Here is an 18,418-nt window from a genome sequence, read left to right as displayed (position 1 = left end):
TATTGTTGTCTTTGAGTTTGATGGCAGAATGAAAAACAAATGATATATTTGGTCTTCAAGAAACATATAGCAAGTAAAAATGAAAACTATCATTAATAGACGGGCGAAGAAGGGAGAGAGTGCTTTTGTGGAAAGCCGTTGAGAAGGCATCCTAAATGGCGGTCGAATTTGAAGGAGCCCATAAAGGCAGAGCACTGCTCACACGTTCATACAAGGAGGGCGAGCTAAGTGAGCTGGAGGCAGAGTTTCAGAAACCGCCAGTGCTGGGTCGGGCAGCGTCTCACGTAGCATAAGCAAAGCAAGTGCTGGATGTCAACATTTGAAAGTAGGTGTTCTCAGGTGGTACAGAGCTGGCAAGCAGAACAATTCAGTGGTCACAAGTGTTCCTCTGGAAGAGAACTTTAGTTACTTAGTGTAGAAGGGGTTGGGTGCGGGGGTAAGGAGAGATTAGCAACAGCAATGACTGGAGATGTGCCCCAGGTAAATGGAAAGGCAGCTTGGACTAGAATTGATGACAAGAGTAGGGGAAATGGCAGGTGAGAAAGATGAACAAATCATGACAGCAAATGGAATTTGAACAGTGACATAAATAAGTCACCGTTGGCTTTGAAATTTCATGTTGGCCACCTGAGAAGATAGTGATCTAAGTTAGGAAGTTGGAACAAAAGCAGAGAGGTCTGATTTTGAACTTAGCTTTGGACATGTCACATTTGAGATTTTAGAAAGACACTTAAGTGGCATGAACTATGAACTCTTGACTGGATAGATAAAGAAGAGAGTTAGGAATTTGAGAAATAGGATGTGCCAAAATTAAGTAACTTGTATGAGGGTGGGAGTTGAAAACTTAGAAATTCATTCTAGCACAATGATGAGCTGGGTGCCTAGATCAACCCTTACACGGAAAACAACTTATATTTTAAATGATTAAAATAATCAGAGGTCTTGTCGAACCAAATGAACATAAGAGCCTGAAGAAGAAGTACGGTAAGCAGAGCACTAAAACCTAGTGTCTTCCAGGAGAGTATGTGTTGAATCTAGTGAACTTCAGCATTTGTTTTCAGAGCTCAGGAAAGAAGACACAATAGATTATGCCCACTGACTGGAGAGTCTACTTGGATATGCCTTCATGGCATGCCGGAACCACGTTGGTAAATGTGGTTTCTATACCAGAGACCTGTTCCTGCCCTGCTCACATCCTGCAGCTCAGCCTCCTGACTCACCACTAAGCTTATTCTCCTTGAAGCCACTGTCTCAGAGGGCTGTACCCTCAGTACATTTATAAAGGTAAACCAGAAATAAATCCTCTGGGGATGAACCAGAAATAAACATACCTTCCTCCCTCCACATACATAGTCTGTCTGTCCCCCCAGGAAAAAAAATTACCAATTACCAGCTCAAAATACTCTGCTTAGAAGACACAAAGCAAAACCGTTCCTTAAGAATTTGTAACCACATCCTGGTCCTCCCATGGATTTGTAGTCCAATGCCATATAACATGCATGATGCCAAAATTTTAAGCTGGGATAACAAACCGATGGTGCCACTGTGGGCCTCTGAGAAGACAGTGCAAATCATAGATGCTACCTTATCCACAGACCCTGAGGAAGTTCCTCTCATACAATTCTAAAACAATGAATCATTTATAGTTTATAAGAAAATTAATCAAGAAAGTTCCACACTGTGAACAAGAGCCAGCAGAAAGTCTCTCAAGAAATAAGAGAACCTGGTATGTATAAGTTAAAAAATACTGAGTTTTGAAAAAGAGCCACACTTTTCTTAAAAAAGCAAAAGATTACCTGACTGAGCATTTCCACTGTTAGGCACATACTCAAAGTAATAGAATTCAGTAAGATGCAGATACTTGGACATCAGGTTCATTGCATCACTATTCACAGTAGCCCAAAAGTAGAAGCAACCCAACCATCCCATCAGCAGATGAATGGATAAACAAAATGGTGTGTGTACACATCCAGTTATTAAGAAAATTGAAGTCCTGATAATGTACTGTAAGATTAATGAGCCTGTAAAACATTAAGACAGAGAAACAAGTCAGTCACTAAAGAACGATTGTGTGGCATCACATATGGGAAAGAAAAGAACAGGCAAATGTTTATCTGGTTACCAGAGGTGGAAAGGAAGAGACAAGAGCAGTTTAGTATAAGGTAGGTGGAGTATTAAGGTATTAAGTATTAAGGTAGCAGAAGGACATTGGGCCTCCACTCAAATACTCCCTCAATGCAAGAATACTTTCTTCTATTAAATTGGCATTCTGTGATGCTCATCCTCCCAACAACCGCTGAAGACAAAGCGGGTGAATAAGCAAATGTGGCAAAGAAAGCTGATGGTGCCCGGCTATCAAAAGAGATAGTGTCTGGGGTCTTAAAGGCTTGAAGGTGAACAAGCGACCATCTAGCTGAGAAGCAGCAAAGCCCACTTGGAAGAAGCAAACCAGCCTGTGCGATCACGAGGTGTCGAAGGGATCAGGTATAAAGAATCATCACAACAAAAAAAATCTTGCCCTAGTGAAGGGGGAAGTGCAGAGTGGAGACCCAAAGCCTGTTTGTCTGCCACTGGAGATCTCCTTGCAGAGGGGTCTAGGGGAGGAGACGAGCCAGTCAAGGTGTGATATAGCAACGGCGAAAAATTCAACTTTACTCTAGTTCCTAAATGCTTCTCTCCCCCTTCCCCCCGCCCCATCATGATCCGAATTCTATCTTGCAAGTCTGGTTAGACCAGAGGATGTACACTGGTACAGATAGGAACTGAAAACACAGGGAATCTAGGGCAGATGATCACCAGGGGTGTGAGTAGCAATCCTGGGAGGGTAGAGGGAGAGTGGGTTGGAAAGGGAACCGATTACAAGGATCTACATGTGACCTCCTCCCTGGGGGACGGACAACAGAAAAGTGAGTGAAGGGGGACATCGGACAGGGCAAGATATGACAAAACAATAATTTATAAATTATTAAGGGTTCATGAGGGAGAGGGGAGCAGGGAGGGAGAAGGAAAATGAGTACCTGATGCCAGGGGCTTAAGTGGAGAGCAAATGTTTTGAGAATGATGAGGCCAATGAATGTACAAATGTGCTTTACACAATTGATGTATGTATGGATTGTGATAAGAGTTGTATGAGCCCCTAATAAAGCGATTAAAAAAAAGAACAGATTATTGTTTCAGGGACACTGAGTTTCTGTTAAGGGAAATAGGGAGAGGTAATAAATAGTTGCACACCTAATGGATGTAATTAATGTTTCTGAATTGTACTGGTGGAAAAATATTGAAATGGGAAATGTTAAATGTATTTTTATCACAATTAAAAAAGAAACCAGTAGAGCTCCTATAGAAATAAATGAATTGATATCTCAATGGATAGGTTTAACTGCAAATTACATACCATCGAGGAATTAGTGAACTAGAAAATAAAGTTTAAGTAATTATTCATAAGGCAGCTTAGAGAAACAGAATGGGAGACAAGAAAATAGTTAAGCATGGTGAATAGTGGGATGAGCTAACATATATCTAATAAAAATTCCTAAAAAAAAGACAGAATGAAGCAAGACCAAGCAAAAACTGAGGTTGTCATTAGGAAGATCAAAGGTTGACTGAAGGTAGAAGGAAAGTGATCACAGTCATCGAAATGGCAGATAGGGCGATATATCCGAATAGAAATTGACTATGTCACAGCAGCAATTGAAAATTTCTCACACATTAAAAGTAGAATCAAAGTGTTCTTAGAGATCATTTTATCCCTGTGATATAGAGGGAAAAAGAAAACTGATTGAAGTTCAGACGTGCTGGATTAAGTGCACATGTAGTGTAGTTAAAAGGGCAACTGCTAAAAGAGTAAAAAGAGTCTGCAACTTCCAGATTAGGGGGAGCTGAGGAAAAGAGCAGTCCCAGGAAAGGCAGAAGAGAACAACTGAAGTATCTCTAGTCGCGGAGGCTCGAGCGTCCGGCTTGCGCAGTTACAGACAGCCTCCATCCGTGTAACCTATTCTCCTAAAAGTCTGTTGTCTGTCTAATGGGTTTAGTAGTCAATGCACACTCCCGTGGGACACACATCCAACAGTGGTATTACTGTATTATGTTTGTGGTCTTTCAGTGCCTCTGAAAGCATTTGAGTGCATTAGAGGGGCATTATGTATATTGTAGACTAAGATAACTGTTTGGCAGTAAGGAAGAATTGTACCTATTCTGACTTATAGAAATTTAAAGACTGCTTTGTCTGGTCTCACAGATCTCTGTAGAAGCTTTCTTTTGACTGGCTTGTTTGTAAGGCAGACAGGTGTCTCTGAAGGACCTTGTGTGCGGTCACCCATGGTTGCAGATTCATGCGTAGCCACATCTTGTTTGGAATAAACCTGTTCCTGGTGCGCTGTAACTTTTGTAGCAATATTGTTTGACTTACCTTTGTCTATATAGGGTTCATACTAACTGGTTTTTCAAGAATTCACTGGGAGTGTTCGATCGGATGCCTCATGTGTAAAGTAGGACTACTGTAGTGTTCGAATCAGGCTTCAAACACAAGCCGAGTTACCGTCAGGACTACATCTAATTGCTGTATGTACCTGCATACCTTTAGCATAAGCATTGATGTGTAGCTTGAACACGGGTACACAGTATTCAATATGAAAACATTCGTCATCTTAGTCACAGTTCATTTAGGAAAGGGAGAGGTAAATTTTGTAAGTTTGTTATCTCTTTGGCGAGTATGCGAGAGATAGACCTGGATTTTTATGTTCGGGAGGAAAAATACCCTCTTCTTAGTGGTTCTTATGCTCTAAGGCAAAAGATACTGCATTTTCACATAGGAATCATTAGTGTTAAACTTGTTCAAGTGAATGGATGGTTCGTAACTGAAAGTTGTTAGAACCAAGTTTTAAAATTATTTCTTCTTTTTAAAGGCAGAAGAAATTAGAAGTGGCCATGGAAGAAGAAGGGTTAGCAGATGAGGAGGTAATGTAAGCTGTGTTTACTGTGCAAAAGCAACTCTCATGGTTGATTTCAAACGCTACTCTAATGTAGATCACGAAGGGCACGCTGCTAGTGTCAGGCTGCTAACTGCCGTGTCAGCAGTTTGAGTTTAGCAGCCAGCCACTCCTTGGGAGAAAGGTGAGGCTGTCTGCCGCCATAAAGAGCTGTAGTTTACGCTGCCCTCTACGGTCACTCTGAGTTGGAATTATAGCAGTGGGTTTCTGACTTTGTTGCTATTATAAGTGTCTTTAAAAGGCAGCCACGGGTTAAAATAAAATTCGAACATATATTTAGTGAACGGTATCTGCACTATTCTAGACTTGTGGAACAAAAGAGTGAGGCTTCATCTGTGTTCTCAGTATTTCTTAAAACAGTTCACCTTTCTAGCTCCAGCATTGTTAGCCTACCTCAGACCCCGATCTAACTGTACCTGCTGGATCTCTCTACCTCCCTCTTGGCCCCACTCTCAGCCCTCGTTTTTCTTCATGTTGCAGTCAACGTGATCTAAAAAACAGATTTGATTGTGCCATTTTTTTGCTGAATACACTTTGCTGGCTCCCAAGTGCTTTCAGGGTCACTATGAACTTTGCCATTGGTGTATAGCATATCTTAGGGTTTGGCCAGTGCTTGCCTCTCTAGCTTCATCTCAACAACAATACTGATTTATTTTAACTCCCCCTTAGATCTTTTCACATGCTGTTCCTGCCATTTGGAACTCTTCCTAACGCCCTCACAGCTCCATCGTCAAGGAACATTAGGTCTCACTTAGGCACCCTTCCAGTGGGATGTCTTCCCTGTGTCCAAGTCACTCCCTTACGTGCCACTGCAGCACGCCGTTCCAGCCCGTCATCGCACACCGACACCTTCTCCCCGCGGTGTGGACACTCTGCAACCACCCAGTTCATGTCTCACTCAGCATTAGGCAGAAGAGTATGGTAAATATTTGGTGGGTAAATTAACAAGTAGTTAACTTATTAATTTATTTGCCCTCAAGAAGTTTATATGAGTGGTGTGTGTATAGTATGTAAACTTACATATAGAACATAGAATGTTGCAGACTTTCAAAATACACAGAAACTTTTTAAAAATTCAGTGCATCAGGAAAGACTTCATGAAAGACATGTAACATGATTGCAGCCTTAAAGCATGAGTAGGATTTGTATCTAATGTAGGTAAGAAGCATATACAAAATTATACATGTGTGAGTATATGAAGGGTACAATAAAGGACAAAGTCATCGCTCATGCTGTAAGGCTAAACCTGAAGTAGCTTACTAAGAGAGGTAAGGAAAGCTTACTTACGCTTTATTTTGTAGGCTAAGAGAGCGTCACAACTCAGATTCAGAAGTTTTTAACATTTTTCCATTTTCAGCTACTGGCCTACAAGTATTAACTACACTCAGAGCTATTTTATTTGAATCTTATAAACAACTTAGAGAAAATTTGAGATTAATTAGTCCCTAAGGATAGTTGATTTGTTATAACCATTTCTAAATTTTCTAAAAATTCCCATAATTTTAACTTCACAAATGCTTTTAATTACCAGAGTCCATGCTAGATCTTGGATTAGGTCAAGTTCTATAAAATAGATAAACTTTTTCAACCTTAGTATTAAATATATCTTGGCATTATTTTTATGTGGGGTAACTTTCTTTTTAATAAGCTATGAAAACCTAAGAATTGTGTTTTTTAAAGAAACTACAGTAGAGAAATTTAGCTCATTCTATACTAGAAAATTATGTAATAAATTGTAAAATCTTTATATAATGTCATGAAAAGCAATAATAATGAAATTTATATTTCAAAATATTTATATTTTAAATTACCTCTATTTCAAAATATTTGTGTCTTTTAAAAATCTGGGCACCAGAAAACTTACTTCAAAAGGAATTGACAAAAGAAGAAAATGATTTAATAATGGTTTCATCTTACTAAGAAAATTCCATCAAACATGAAATATTATTTGCTCTGATGGGAAATAAAAGGGGCCGGCTGTGAATCTACAGGTCGGTCCCCTGAAATCTCCAGTTGCTCAGCAGGAGACAGAGGAGGTGTCTGCTTCCGAAAGAGGACAGACGGAGCTGTCCAGGGCAGTTAATGCCACCGTGAGTCAGAATTGACTGGAGCAACAGGTTTGGCTTGGATTTAATGGAAAATTAAAATACTCAAGTTCAAGCTACAGGAGAAAGAGATGTGAAATGTTAGGTTTTGTTCAGGAATTTAAATTTTTTCTTTGTTTCTTTGGGGAGGAAAGGAAGCTTGATTCCTCTTTCAAGGCTACTTAATGTAAATCTTGAACAATCAACATGTTAAAAATTGCTTTTAATAGGAACTTACTTCATTACTTCTGCACTGTGCCGATTTTAAGATTAAAATGATGAATCCACTCCAGTCTCCTCTTTTGTCTTTCAGTAGCTGTGCCCCAAGTACATTCACGTCATTATTTGCTGCCTTGCACAGCCCGCGAGCTGCTCCCATCATTTTCTCTAACCGCACCTCTTATCTCGTTTTCAACATGCTTATGAAACTTTACCTAGTGAGGTCATACTTTCTGTAGCTACCCAATTACATCCTGTTTCATAATCCATGATGGCAGAAATCTAAAATACCTTATAATTTTATTCATTTATGAAATTTTTTAAAAAGGTATGTGTGGGGGGGTAGAAGAGACCTACAATTTTGAAAATCATAATCCTATAGTGCCACCATGTGGTCTTTTAAATTATTTTTTAAAAGATAATATATTAATGTGTTTTTAAGTGAAAGTTGACACAGCTAATTAAATCCTATTTAACAGTTTTTGAACAAGTTGTTACATGACACTGCTTGCAGTTTTTATAATGTGTCAGCAAGCATTCTTATTTTCATTCTATTTTTCTTTCCACTGATCTTGCTTTTCACCCCTCCTTGTCCTCTCTCCTTTGCTTTTGAGTAAATATTAGCCTTTTGTCTCATGAAGACATAGTTTGTTGTTTAAGGAAGCACATTACTCACAGGTGATATTATTTTTTTGATAAGCCAATCTGTTGAGTGAAGAAAAGGTGGCTGCAGAAATAGTTTCACTTCAAAGGTTATTTTATAGGGTGACTGTCCTGGTAAGGGGTCCTGTAACCTCTGTCAGGCCAGTGGACCTAGCCCGCTGTACGAATTGGAGTTCTGTTCTCCACTTTTCTTCCATTCTACCTGGGACAGAACAGGTGATCGTGGTAGCTGCTGTTATGTGCCTTTCTCACTGTCTTGACTTATCTACTCTGAACCAAACGCTCTCAAAAGTTTTACCTCTAGGAATCCACATTCCGATGTGTTCCGTCTGGGTGTAAGTCTATTCATATTCTTGGTCTGTGAATCTATGGAATTCAAATAAATTCTGGGCTTCCACTGTCTTTCATAGGAACGCTCAGAATGCAAGCTCTGAGAGTCTCTCTGACCTTGGATTTTACTGCTAATAATCCTTTGTGCTGGTTGGTGTGCTTCCATATGGCTTACCTAATGCCTTGCTTAGATATAGTTTAAAATTTAACATCTTACCACCACTTGCTATTCCTTTAACTGATTTTCAACTTGTTCTGGTTTTTATTACTTGATCTCTTTTAGATCACGGCTCTTTTATTCTGTTGTAGGTGCTAGGCTTATTTTGTTTGTTTGTTTAAATGGTTTTCTTTATACGAGACTCAGGATAGGTTAATCTCTAGAGACAGTAACTAGATGAATAGCTTCCTAGGATTATGACAAGAGACACTGCGGGAAATGAGGAAATAGATACACAAAAATGAAGAAACTCTTCTAAAATTGACGGGGTGGATGAATGCACAGTTCTTCAATATACTTAAATATTGAAGTGTATGAAAATGCGTTTTTCAATAAAAATGTTTTTTAAATTAATATACTTTAAAAGTAACACTTATCACATTATGAAGTATTATTGTTAGATTGTTTTAGTCATTCCATACTTAATCCTTTTGTAAATAAGTTAAAGCATTAGCGTGTAACATTTATTACGCTTTACCTTCAGTTCTATGTAGTATGGTTCTATGTAGTATGGTAGCATTCCTTTGAAGCCATCTGATGATAAAATTATCCAATTAAAGTGCCCTTTTTTTTTTAACAGAAAAAGTTACGCCGATCACAACATGCGCGCAAAGAAACAGAGTTCTTACGGCTCAAGAGGACCAGACTTGGCTTGGACGACTTTGAGTCTCTGAAAGTTATCGGAAGAGGGGCTTTCGGCGAGGTGTGCTTCTGTGAGGTTGCTGGGGTGGTTTTCCTTGGTGCTTGCCTCTCAGCGCTGGAAGATTTCACGCAGCAGAAGCACTTTTGCCATCCAAGTAACATATGAGGGAAAGGGACGTTTCAGTGATACATTCTCAGCTAGGACACGCTATCTCTGAAAAGCATGCCAGGCTGCATGGCGGGGCATGGGGGAGGTCACCACTAAAAATGGCCGCTTCAGGGGAGTGTGAAAAACACGTGGAAAGTGACCGTTAAGAGGAGTTCATAGAACCAGAAGAGGAGTCCGGGAACCCAAAAAAGGAAGCGAGAGTGTGAGCCCTTGAGAGATCCCGCCCTCTGACCTGAAGGGAGAGTGTTGCCCCCGGGTCTGTGCTATTTAGCCCCTCCTGTCCCCACTCGGAGGGCGTGGGGAGGGTATTGGCCCATCTGAGTGGCTGTGTTCAGGCGCGCATGTGATGGAATGTTGCTGGTGCCTAGTGTGTGTGCCCAGGTTGACCTCCACATGTGTCTAGGTGACCTTGATCTGAGCATCCCCAGCCTTGGAGTGACCCCAGAGGTGCCTAATGTGTGCCTGATTTCCTTCCAACCCCTTGGTTGGGGCGTGGCCAGGGAATTTCTGTTTTGTTTAGTGTAGGCATTCGGTGGAGACACTCCCCCTCTATCCCTAATCTTCCTATCACTTCCTGTTCCAAGTTAACTGCGCTGGAAATTCTACCCATTTGATCTTTAGAGCACCTGTTCCGGCTTGGCATGTGTGTAGTTATCTGTGCTTGCCACAAAGTATCTATATCTTTAAAATAGTATAAATATGTATTAAAATGTCTTGAGCTAATAACAATGGCAAATTCCTGCTTGTTTTAATAGAACCTGCCTTTCACTCTTGAGAAATAGTAAAGTGTGTTTATATTTTTATGTTCTAGGTGCGATTGGTCCAGAAGAAAGACACAGGTCATATCTATGCAATGAAGATATTGAGAAAGGCTGATATGCTTGAAAAGGAGCAGGTATGTGTTCTTTAACACATGTGGCCCAAAAGACCATAAATATTAGACATAGAATGAGAATTAGAAAATTTATTTTTTGTATAAAATTTTAGAATTAGAAATGTATTCACTTTTTATTAAAGAGACTGGTGCATCTATATTTTTTTAAGTAGTGTTTCTCAATTCTGATCGTAGAAATTGCTTCCAAGTTTTTAATCTATGTATCTTCTGATAGACATGCTTTTCTGGGTTCAGTCAAAGTCAGAACAAGGGCTCAACGATAATACACTGAATAGGCTCACCTGTGGTTGGGTGTTAGTGACAGGGAAGGTGGTCCACGAGAGGGAGAAGAAGAATCAGGGAGGCTTGGGAAGGATAAAAGTTTGGTCGGTTTGATTAGCAAGTTAGACTGTTGAATGTAAAAGTGATGCTCTGAAATTTAAGCCCCTATTTAATTTAGAATTTTAAAAATTGTTTAAAAATAAGTAAGGGCAGTTTTTATTTGATCTTATATAATCAGGTGTCCATATCATATATCAAATAAGCCAAGCTGCTCTCCTGACATTGTGGTGATTTGATGTAGCACTAAAATCTCTAGCTACTTCGTTTTTGTGCTCTTGGCTCTCTGCAACTTTTCTGTGGCTCACTACAGTTCTGTGGGATGAATGCGTGGGAGAGAGTGACCAGCAGGTCTGGAACGACATCTGAGAGAACGATGATGGCTCGCGTAGTCTCCCAGAATATACCTTCAGGGAAGTGGGGCTTTGGGAAGGAAAAGGTCAAGGTGGTTCAGAGCAGTCATGGAGAAGGAGGAGGAAACATGTCCACCTGAGAGGAAATCAGGCCGTTCATGAGAAGGCTGCAGGAAGACCCAACTCTCAATTCGATAGCCTCCTTTCAGTTAGAGTGAGAAGGTGATGGGAACCAACAAAGAACAGTGGAAAGGACTTTGCTGAGTGCTGTTTTGATGAGAGACTGAAAGAGATTTGGAAGACAGGGAAAGTTGGAATATTGATTTGGATTACAGAGTTACAGAAAATGATGGAATACAGGGCTGAGTGAAAGGAGACGGCCTCCGAGACGTGGAGGTGGACTAAGAATTGAACTAGGCCATCAGGAGATTAATCCTGAATAGAGTCTTTCTGAATATAGAGGAAGGACAAACAGGAGTAGTTAGCTTAAGCTCTACCCTGTAGCTCCCAGCCATGGCGCCACTGAACACTTGATGTGCGATAATTGTGTATAATGTCAGATTTTGAAGGCTTGATTAAATATATGTGTGTATGCATATATCATTCTATATAATAACTCGGGTTTTATATTGATGATATGGGGAGATCATATTTTATAATTTTGGTTGTATAAACTTATTAAAATTAATTTCATCTATTTGTTTATGTGTGCCTACTACATTACCTGCATTGTATTTTTTTCTGTTAGATAGCCATGGACCTCTATTAGGTCCTGTGTAGGAGCAATCTCACTAGACCTCAGTGTCAAGTCTATTCTGTATTTGGGTTGTTTCTCTTCCTATACCAACTAATCTGTATTTGTTGCCAGTGAATTTCATTTTAGAAAATCTTTCAGTAAAATTCTAATATTTCAGTATTTTGAGTTTTATCACATTTCCTTTCAGACTATCTAGTTTCCTCTTTGTGACTCCAGATCATTGTGAGGCAGACTCTGTACCCTCAGATCCCAATAGGGAAACTTCTCTGTAAACCAACTTTAAGCTACTTAAACATAAGCAGGTCAGATTCATGATGCGGGTATTTACTTGACAGCATCCCGTGCAACACCAAAAGTTCAGAGCTTTTCCATGATGACCCAAAAATGCTTTTTAAAAGGCAAAAAAGTCTGGAATATGTAAACCCTACGACTTAACAGCAAAAATAACACATAAAGCAGAGTATAGAAGTCTCTAGAGCTTAACAACAAAAAAATGGGCAAGTGCTTGATTGGACCTTTCTCCAAAGGATGTTCAACACCCTTTGTCACGAGGAACTACAAATAAAACCGCAGTGAGCTACCATTTCACCGGGGAGGGAGGGGGAGGGAGCGAAAGGAAAATGAGCTGATGCCAGGAACCCAAGTGGAAGGCAACGAATGGAAGGGTGCTTTACTCAATTGATGTATGTATGGATTGTGATAAGAGTTGTATGAGCCCCAATAAAAAGATTTATTAAAAAAAAAAAAAGACTTTGAAGACGACCAGGGACAGAGCTGGGGGCGGGGAGCGAGGAAGGACAGGAAACTAGGGAAGAACGAAGGGTGGGAAAAGAACCATGTTTAGGGGGTAAGGGGGATAATGGGGTACTTGTTAGTGATTTCATTTGATGAGATGGGCTTTGCAACTATGTAGAATATGCTTTTCTTTTAAAATCAAAATAAATTTTAAAAATTTTAATCTGTGTTAGTTGGGAAAAAAAGATACCATATCACATCCCCTAGGATGGCTGTAATTAAACAACACTAAGCCAAAATAAATAAATAAATAAGTCACCAGATTTGATAAAATGGTGCATCCTCTGTGAAATACGATTCTTCAAAAAGTTAAACTTGGGATTACTGTTGTTAGCTGCTGTTTAGGCAGCTCCCTCCTCATGGCAACCCCCACGCACAACAGAGCTACGCAGTACCTGGTCCTGCACCATCTCCATGGTCACTGCTGGGTTGGACCATAGCCTTTTTATTGGCTAGTTTATTAAAAAATAGATCGCCAGACCTTTCTTCCTCATCCATCTTTGTGTGGCTGCTGTGTGAAACGTGCTCAGCACTATAGCAGCATATAACCCTCTACTAACAGGTAGGTAGGTAGTGGCTGCACAGGAGGCGCACTGGCTAGGATGGCTGCATGACCTAGCAGTACCTCTCCCAGGTGTGCGCAGACTCCAGAGACTTGAAAGAAGGGACTCCGCCATGCGTGTAGCGGTGAGTCCATGAGCCCATGGTGACAATGTTTATTGCAGCATCATGCACAATAGCCAAAAGATGCGAACAGCCCAGTTGCCCTCCAACAGACAAACAAAATGTTATACACATACAATAGACTATATCCAAACATGAAAAGAAACAAAGTTCTGAAGCATATTACAATGTGGATGAACTTAAAAGCATTAGGTTGAATTAAATAAGTCAGACACAGAAGGCCACAATGTTATCACACATAAAATATCAAAAATAGGCATGGCAGAAAGTAGATGAATGGTTATTAGGGACCGGAGAGGAGAGATTGTAGAAGTAGGTATTGCTTAGTGACTACTGTTTACGTTTGAGGTAATGAAAAAGATAAGTAAAAAGTAGTTGGTTGCCCAACATGATGACTATAATTAAGGTCATTAATTAACCGTAAGAGCTCCCAATAAAAGGATTCCTAAAAAATTATGTTTATATTGTCCTGTAATCTGTTAAGTGCGTAATAGTGTTATGAAAAAGTTTGCAATATTATGAGAATTACCAAAATGGTACAGACACAAACTGAGCACATGCTCTTGAAAAATGTAAGATTTCCACAAATTTTCAACTTCTAAAAAAAACTGAGCACTTGAAATGTGACTAGTCTGAATTATATATATATATATATATCACCATTGGAAAATTAGAAATAATAGTAAGAGGTAAGAATTTTTGCTACCATTTAAGGAAATAGACCTAGTTTTGGGGGGTGCAGAAAACAGCGTCCTCATTCCAGACTCTTGTGTGTTGATTTCGGAGCACTCACTGTATTAGATAAGAATACAGTGATTTTAAGTAGGTTGTATTTCATTATCATGTAAAGATTCTTTAAAATCTGTGTTCTCGTGTTTTGGAGATAATTTATACTGAAAGCAAAAGCATAAAATCTTAAGCTTGAGTTGACCTTTGAAGAAAGAATGTAAAATAATCAATGCAACAAAACCAAACCTCACTGTCATCAACTCAATTGACTTCCAGCAACCCTCTAGGACAGACTCGATCTGCCTCCATGGGTTTCCAAGACTATAACTTTTTGTTTGTTTGTTTGTTTTAAATAATTTTATTGGGGGTTCCTACAATTTTTTAAATCATTTTATTGGGGGCTCATACAATTCTTATCACTATCCATACATCCATTGTGTCAAGCACATTTGTACATTTGTTTTCCTCATCATTCTCAAAACATTTGCTTTCTACTTAAGCCCTTAATATCAGCTCCTCATTTTACCCCGCCCTCCCCGCTCCCTCATGAGCCCTTGATAATTTATAAATTATTATTATTCTGCCACTTTTTACGGAATTAGAAGCCTTACCTTTCTCTCGTGGAGCAGCTGGTGGGTTCAGACTGCTTTAGCCCACTGTGCTGCCCAGGCTCCTATAGTGTCTGCAAATGGACCAGCCCCCGGGTCAGTGGTGTGCGTTCTAAAAACAAGCCAATTTTGACTCATAACGACCATCCTGTGAGGCAGAGTAGAACTACCATGTAGGGCTACTACATCACTACATTGTTCATCTGTGAGCTGGCTGCTGGCTTTGATCCACTCACCTTTGGTTTACCTGTCCTGTAATTTATCCAGCCTATGGAAATTTCATTTAATAGCATGCTATGTAACTATGTTCCTGAAAAAAATGAGGGACAGCCCCACAGAAAGTTATACTTAATAGCTGTAGCTCATGATCATTGATATTATGAAAATTTTACATTATGATACTATTGACAAAATATTATTTTATAATATAGATATAAAAGTTTCTGTTTCTTTAAAAATTGACCAAATAGGTAAACATCAAGTCCGAGTCCTTTGTTTGACTATTAACAGTTAAAAAGAGCTTGCTAAGGACCCTCACTTTGCCTCACAAAGCCAGGCTCCTGGCTGCTGGAGATTAGGGTTAGAAAGTTTCTTTCAGTCCCACCATCCCATTGTCTTAGCTCAAGGCCATAAATACTCATGGTATCACTATGGCTCTTAAGTGTTCTGGCCCAGAGACGAAAGGCCAAACTGTTTCCCATGGTTCTCCATGGTTAATGAGAATATGGACATACATCTAAGTTTCCAGTGGTGTATCTTCAAAAAGGTTCGCTGTCCTTCATAGTTTGTAATGAACTGGTGGATACTTGTAGAAGTTAAGATGGCAAAATGTACAATGTGTTTCAATGATTTCTTCAAAATATATTCACTAGGTAGCCCATATCCGAGCAGAAAGAGATATTTTGGTAGAAGCAGATGGTGCCTGGGTGGTGAAGATGTTTTACAGTTTTCAGGATAAGAGGAACCTATATCTGATCATGGAATTTCTCCCCGGAGGTAAAGTAAACCTAACGATCGTGAGAGACTGGCATAAGCACAACCCTTCCTTGGGCTGTAGAAACTGTTGGAAGTGTGCTGGATGGGTTTTGAAATCAAGAATATGTTGCATGCATACAAAGAAGGCTTTTACAAGGCGTTTCCAATAGCATGCTGCTTGTTATCTGTATTTAGGGGACATGATGACATTGCTAATGAAGAAAGATACTCTGACAGAAGAGGAAACACAGTTCTACATTTCAGAAACTGTTCTGGCAATAGATGCAATCCACCAGTTGGGTTTTATCCATCGTGATATTAAACCAGACAACCTTTTATTGGATGCCAAGGTATGTGAATAAAGTGTTGAATCAATACCTTGCTGATCATTTAGAAAGAGCTTTTCTTCTAGTTGAGCAAATGAAAATTATGTTATTTCTCTCAGCTCACTGTCATTTGAGTTGACGCCAACTCACAGCGGCCCCGCAAGATCGGGCAGAAGGGGCCCTGTGGGTTTCCGAGATTAAGTCTTTAATTTGAGCAGAAAGTACAGTTTTTCTCCTGTGGAGCAGCTGGTGGTTTCAAACAGCTGATCTTGTGGATTGGAGTTCAACGCATAACCACTACACCACCAGGGTGTCTGTGTGACCGCCAGACGACATTGTTTCATAGAGGAATGCTGTAGGAGAGGACCCTGGAGTGAAATGACATCTATGAAATATGGCTGACACGGGATCTTCTGATGTCTACTTTTTAAAGTCTTAATTATCAGATATATACATAATTTAACAGTTTCACCTGTGACTTTTAAGAAATTTTATTTTTATTATTATTTTTTTAATCATTTTATTGGGGGCTCATACAACTCTTATCACAATCCATACATACATCTATTGTGTCAAGCACAGGTATGCATTTGTTGCTATCATCATTCTTAAAACATTTGCTTTCTGCTTGAGCCCTTGGTATCAGCTCATCATTTTTCCCCTCCCTCCCTCCCCACCCCCTCCTTCATGAACGCTTGGTAATTTATAAATTATTATTTGGCCATATCTTTCCCTGTCCAACGTCTCCCTTCACCCAGTTTTCTGTTGTCCGTCCCTCAGGGAGGGGGCTATATGTAGATCCTTGTAATCGGTTGCCCCTTTCCACCCCACCCTCCCTCCATCCTCCTGGTATCGCTACTCTCAGCACTGGTAGGGATCATCTGCCCTGGATTCCCAAGAAATATTGTAACAGTTGCACTCAACAGGAAAGTTTATAGTTAGGCTTTTTGTTTCCAGGGCTTTGTAATCTCTTGATTTAGTGGATTTGTATTTTTCAGGGTCATGTAAAATTGTCTGATTTTGGTTTATGCACGGGATTAAAGAAAGCTCACAGGACTGAATTCTATAGAAACCTCACGCACAACCCACCAAGTGACTTCTGTAAGTTGGGAGTTTTTTCTGTTTGAAATGATAGTTGGTTTAATTGAGGTCTAAAGGTTCTCTGCCTTTTATTCCTCTTTTTATAAAAGGGTTTTTGAAATTTGTATGTGAATTTGCTTTTCAGTGAGAGTTTTTCCTTCCTAATTCCATTTTGTTGAAATTAGCATTTCAGAATATGAACTCAAAAAGGAAAGCAGAAACATGGAAGAAGAACAGGAGGCAGCTGGTGAGTCAGTCATGAGAAGGAATTTTGTGCCCTGGGCCTGAAATCACATTTGGGCTCTACTTGATCATTTGGGGTCTTCTTAATGATTGATACTTATTCCCTGGCAAAGATAAAGCTTGTTCTGGGACCACATTGTTCGCTTAGATGCTCGTAAGTGTTTATGTCTATGGAATAGAAAGCTGGTTTTCATTTCATGATTTAACTTTAAGTTAGCATTTTGTGAGTAAACCTGTGAGCTGGCAAACTGTTTCCTAGTCACTAGCTCTCTAGATAAAACACACTTAAAATAATATGATCGTAGCTGATAATTTCCATACATTATATCTGTGCTCAAACCCTCAGAAATGATAGACAATTATAGGAAGTTTTGTATGTCAACAACATCATAATAAATAAAAAATTTTAAAGAAACTTTACCTCAGATAAACTTCTTTGTGTGAAATCCTACTTACTGCCTCTTTTTAACCTCAGGCCATTTCCCCTCTGTTACTTAGCAGATGTAGGAATTGTTCCCTCCTTTCCACCACCCTCCATCCTGTTGTAGCTTGGTGAACAATCTCAAGATTAAGAATGTGCTGCTACACTTTGTTTTCCTATACAATGCCTGGCACGTGTGCACAGTCTATAAATATTTGTTGTATTCAGCCAAGTCATGAAATGCAGCCTCACTTTACCTCGCCGTGGGAAAGTAAATAGACTGAAAAGTAATAGTCTGATGTCCTCTAAATCAAATAGATGACCTTGGATTCTTGAGCTCATTTTCTTCTTCTTAGCCAATAAGACTGCCAGCTTCCTGTGATTGTAAAACATTTCAATGTTGTTTTCTTAAGTGTTTCAAACCGTTTTCAAAGTGTATTGAGCTGTGTTTTAAGGAGGAAAACTCCTTTAAAACGTGTCACTTTCATATGAAATTGTACAATCTAGAAAGAATTACAGTACTTCCTTTGAAAGAAAAAAGACATACTTAAAAGTATGCTCAAGGGGATCGTGTGCCCCAGAATACCCACGGATTGAGCGTCGTGTGCGTGGGTTACTGTTCTTGTGTTTGGAGCCGTGCCCTCGCTCAGGGTTTCCCGGGGGGGTCAGAGAAGGACTGGATGGGTGTCTCGGAGAGAACGGTTCTCGAGCACCTGTACTCATGATGCCGTCCCTCCGTCCCACAGGTCATGGGGATAGCACAGCCTGCTGCCAGACAGTTTTAGAGGGCCCCCAGAGTACGCCCCGAGTTGAGAATACTACCTACCGTACATGACTATTCTTGCAAGATTTTACGTGAATGAAGAATAAAAAATGACAGTTTCCTGATCGGTAGGCAGAGCCAGCCGTTGCCTTGGAGTTG

At 39.8% G+C, this 18,418-nt stretch overlaps 1 protein-coding gene across 5 annotated transcripts in view; it reads left to right on the top strand.

Moving 5' to 3' along the window:
• The window catches only part of STK38L (serine/threonine kinase 38 like), a 108,271-nt gene that overhangs the window by 81,094 nt on the left and 8,759 nt on the right, over positions 1-18,418 (top strand). For all 5 annotated transcript variants that reach the window (XM_075551947.1, XM_075551946.1, XM_075551949.1 and 2 more), the window contains exons 3-9: positions 4,905-4,956; positions 9,082-9,204; positions 10,124-10,207; positions 15,324-15,447; positions 15,622-15,776; positions 16,751-16,853; positions 17,018-17,079. In XM_075551947.1, the coding sequence (XP_075408062.1) occupies positions 4,905-4,956; positions 9,082-9,204; positions 10,124-10,207; positions 15,324-15,447; positions 15,622-15,776; positions 16,751-16,853; positions 17,018-17,079 (703 nt within the window). The remainder of the gene's footprint in view (positions 1-4,904; positions 4,957-9,081; positions 9,205-10,123; positions 10,208-15,323; positions 15,448-15,621; positions 15,777-16,750; positions 16,854-17,017; positions 17,080-18,418) is intronic.

Source organism: Tenrec ecaudatus, chromosome 6, assembly GCF_050624435.1.
Source record: "Tenrec ecaudatus isolate mTenEca1 chromosome 6, mTenEca1.hap1, whole genome shotgun sequence".
Classification (NCBI taxonomy): domain Eukaryota; kingdom Metazoa; phylum Chordata; class Mammalia; order Afrosoricida; family Tenrecidae; genus Tenrec; species Tenrec ecaudatus.
Note: the sequence above shows the minus strand (reverse complement) of the source record. Positions and strands in the feature narration are given on the sequence as shown.